Source organism: Bombus impatiens, unplaced genomic scaffold (assembly GCF_000188095.3).
Source record: "Bombus impatiens unplaced genomic scaffold, BIMP_2.2 scf_0281, whole genome shotgun sequence".
Classification (NCBI taxonomy): Eukaryota; Metazoa; Arthropoda; class Insecta; order Hymenoptera; family Apidae; genus Bombus; species Bombus impatiens.
In genome coordinates, this window is record NT_176700.1 from 27,200 (window position 1) to 31,693 (window position 4,494).

At 37.6% G+C, this 4,494-nt stretch overlaps 1 protein-coding gene across 1 annotated transcript in view; it reads right to left on the reverse strand.

The window, feature by feature from the left end:
• Window positions 1-1,810: 1,810 nt before the first annotated feature.
• The window catches only part of LOC100740535, a 119,475-nt gene continuing 116,791 nt past the window's right edge, over window positions 1,811-4,494 (reverse strand). Inside the window, exon 7 of the mRNA XM_033320338.1 lies at window positions 1,811-4,298. Coding sequence (XP_033176229.1) covers window positions 3,156-4,298 — 1,143 coding nt within the window. The 3' untranslated portion in view covers window positions 1,811-3,155. The remainder of the gene's footprint in view (window positions 4,299-4,494) is intronic.

Here is a 4,494-nt window from a genome sequence, read left to right on the forward strand (position 1 = left end):
CCTGCGACTTATAGAGCATGACGAACCGTTTTGTCTTAAAGTCGGCTTTAAAGAAACTAACAGGATCATGCAGTAAGGCTTCTGGTCCTTTAGATCTTCTAAGGTCTTTGCACCGGACTCTGTTCAAGTAATAAATTCTTTTTAGAATCGTACGAACGTTCGATATTCGCCACATTATAAAACATTGCAGGAAAAATGATCAATAACTCGTGTTGCTGTTAATAATTGTTTAACTGTTTAAAGAGGGAAAACGAGTTAAATATACGGATTATTTTTTTTCAAAAACAATACTACATTTGGGGATTTCCTATCCTTTTGCGTGTCAATTCATTCGCGTTAATGATAAATTATGTTACAATTAATATAACTGGAGTTGAGCACTTTTTCGTGTCTTGATTAATTAATACATTTTTATAATTAGTAAAAAGTTAGTAAAAGTTTCTGGTTAAGGGGTGATCCAGTTAACAGGTTAATAACGCATTTATCAATTTTTGTTTTATACGACATTTTTAAAATTCTTATTATTAGGAAAATATTTTTGAACGGTTTTGCAGAAAAAACAATGGGACACCCCGTACAACGTTACGTAGATAGGAAATAAATGACCGAATAGAACGTGTTTGGATTTGTCACTCGACTAAGATAACAATTGTCATTTGTTATTAATGGATTTTATATCGTGGGAATTAGACTTCACTAAAGCATTGTCACAATTGGAATATTCCTAATATAGAAATCTTATCTTGCCCCGCTTTTTGTGTCGTCTATCGATTAGTGTGTTTTCGAATATCCAGATAGTTTTCGAAGATAAAAAAATATGTTTATAACACAGCAATTTATTAATTCCGGAAGATTGCAGTATTTTTTAGATATGGATCAATGATTTTATATTTCATTGGCGAAGAATCTTTACTGAAAATGTATCGATTCTAATGAATTTTTAATTTTTTAATAGTGGAGTTGTTGAAAAATCAAACGTGGCTGAATTCTGATTCATCATTTATTTTCGATGAAACTAATATAAAATTACGCTACGCATAATTTAAATAGATATTACATGTTAAACGTTATTACAAATATTATTTATATAAATTATCGAGTAGCTTTGGTAATATCTTTTCATTTTAGGTGTATTTCTATTCCTTTTGAGAACTTTCGAATTAATGTAATATCAATATGAAGAATCGTAATCAATATAGAATACCACTAATTAATTAGATTGCAATCTATGTTGCTCTAATTCCCGAATCAAATAGATATTTAATCATTAATCTGATCACAGATATATAATTATATCTAGACAGACTTTTTACCGTAGAAAAGATGAAAACAGGTTATTGATAAGATTAACTTCTTAATTGTGTAATCTCTTATCATTTGCCTTTTTTTTATTGAGAAATCAATTTGAAATATTCTAGAAGAATAATAATTATAATTTTACGTGTTAATACAAAAGTATTGAAATGTATAAAATCATGCAATCTACACCTATATTTTTTCCTATGATATTATTCAGAACTATAGGAAGGCATTGTAAACAATATAATATATTTACAATACACTTAAGGCATTGTTACATTCACAAATGCTTTAAATATTACTAAAGCCCGTAGTCGTTTTCCACTCACACATATTTGTCTGTTTTCAAAAATTCTAGACAATTATAAACAAATTTTCATTAACACGTGTATCTCCATACTTCAATTTTATATCAAAGGTGCGTTGTTCACAGAATTTGAAAAATTGTTCATAAAGGTGAGAGTGGAACTACGTTGGAAAAGTTTAGAGGATCATAGGAAAATTAAGTAAATAGATAAACAAATAAATCATTTTTATGTTTCGTGCGAGTTACATTAAATCGATACGTATTTTTCTGTAGTAACAGGCATATCATTACTATCGGACGTAATGTTTGCCTTGGAATTTCCTGGTATCAAAAATAATATCTCCGATGATAACGTAATTTTACGATCTAAGTTAAATGTAACAAATAAATAAATATAAATCATACATTATTAATCGCTTTAAATATTTTAGTAAATTGATAGCAATTAATAACACTGGATGAAAATAAAGAATTTTCGATATGATAAATACAATAAATGACCGAAATATGAGAATCCAAAGTAAATGATATAAGGAATAAATAACCTCTCTTATTTTATACAAAATAATATTTTTGTATCATTATTTCGACGACAATCCATAAATATGATACAAAATCTCGCTAAATAACTGCGCCTCTATCAACAAATAACAGATTACGTGCAACTCGTTTATCAATATTTCAAACGATATTAATAAAATTCAGCTTATTTATAATCCTTTACATATGTAATTTACATATGTTACGCTGAAATTAAATTCTTCTATATTTGTATATATTCAATATATATTTTGCATATATTTTCGAAATCAAGTTTCTTCGATAAATCTCACTAATGTAGCTGTAACTTTTGCGCGTGTTACGTAACATTAGATATAAGTTGGATAATATCTCGTAAAGATCCATTCGATGCACATTGTTACGTAAAAAGCTTACAACGATGTTCACAATTCCTATCAAACCACTGATTTTTATTCGTCAAACCGATGCGACGAACCGATATCCCCTAACCACGATATATAAGTTCAAATCCACGATCCTAATCACTTTGGCGAAAGTAAAAAGATGTTTGATATTAATGTACTTCACACAAAAATTTGCCCGAGAAATGCTTCGAAATGTCCAAGTTTAATCTTCCCAGAGAAGATTTCGTTTTATCGAAACTTTCGAGCCGATAGTTTGTTCATCCGTTTCGCGCGCGTCCGAATCGATACGAATCAACTCCTAAACGGGCTTATAGCCGGTTAGCCCCATTTCTTTCTCTACGCCGAACACAGTATCGATTAGCGGAGCACCAGGTGCTCGAGATACCCTGACCTTGACACGGAACACGTTTTTCAGTCAACTCTCACGCTCACCGTGACAATTTGCCGGAGGGACACATCGTTGGTGCCCGCTTGCAGCAGCAACCGCTTCGTCTCACGCACGTGTCCTCTTTATGCTCCGCAATCAGAGAGCAGAATCGCATCCGAAAGTCTCACGTCGTACATTCTTCGATTTATCGTACGAGTTGTATCTCGCGACAGTAGCGCTCGACACTTCGTCGACCTTACGTATACATATCTAACCGGTTCACGCTGAAATTTCCCATGGCGTACGGTTTGTGCCCGTTCGTTCTCACCAGATGAAAGCCTCTGCTCTTCTTATCCACCTTGTCGCCAGCCAAAACGGCCGGGTACCTGGGAGGACACAGGCCAAGCAGATAAAAAGAAAATCCTCCGCATTTCCAGCCCCAGAAACCCACATCCGAATTGATGGACTCGGCGAAATACATCACGGATCTGTGATGATCACACTCGAAAGGCTTCCAATTGTCCCAACAACCTGGCTGGTTGATCCCACCGTTCATATAGAAATCTATGTGCCCGCTCATCTCCACCTTGCCCTGAATGAACGCGTTCGTATGAAAGACATCGACGAAGACAGCGTCCGACGGGTCTAATTTGTAGTCATTCTCCACGGTGACAAACAACGGCATGGCAGGATCTAAACCCGTTATCCTTGACATCTTGTACGGTCTGAGAGCTCTAGCCGCGAACGCGGGCACGTGAGCACCCAGACTAAAGCCGATCACGTGGATATCGTCCGCACCCACGTCCCTCAGTCTCTGCACCAGCTGGGCCAAACAATCGCCCACGTGTGGCACGTTTTGCACAACGATGGGATAGCAGGGTGCCGTAGCTAGACGATGCCAATCCATGGCTATCACATTGTAGTCATAGGTTTTCAGGTATTCGTTTCGCACGTCCACTAGGTAAGACAGTGCCATGTCAGAATCGTAACCGTGTATCAGGATCTTGGTAGGGTTCGAAGGTTCGAAATGGATTCGTTTCAAATTCGAGCGCTTCTCGTCGACCATGATCTGCTGACCCGCATCGGGATTTCTTTGCGTGTATAAGAAGAACGTCACCTCTTTATCAGGGCAAGTTTGATTCGTGTTCACCAGACACGGTCCTATAAAGTAGTCCTTGGCGACACCTTCGTCCAACGAGTTGCTGACGACGAGCGGCTGCATTTGCGAGCCAGTGGACGGACGAACCATCAGAGAGATGGCCAATACACAAACGTAAAACATTTTCCACGTTGTCAGGTGTTCCATGTTGAGTCTGTTGACTGGTCCAGTGGTCCTCCACCGGCAAGACTGAAGACTGACGGCCGTTAGGGCCGGTTTCACTCGACTGCCGAGACGAAACTAGCAAGCGGTTCGTGCGTCAGCCAGTCGCAAGGGAAACTTTCCGCTCGATCAGCACGTACCACTGGCCGCACGAGCTCTGAATTCTTAAAGAGGGGCATGCCAGACCCGACTCGTCTAATTAACTGGCTGTGACGACGTATACACGTGACGATCGATAGACGCGCCGCCACCGCTCGATCGCGACTGCCTCGAC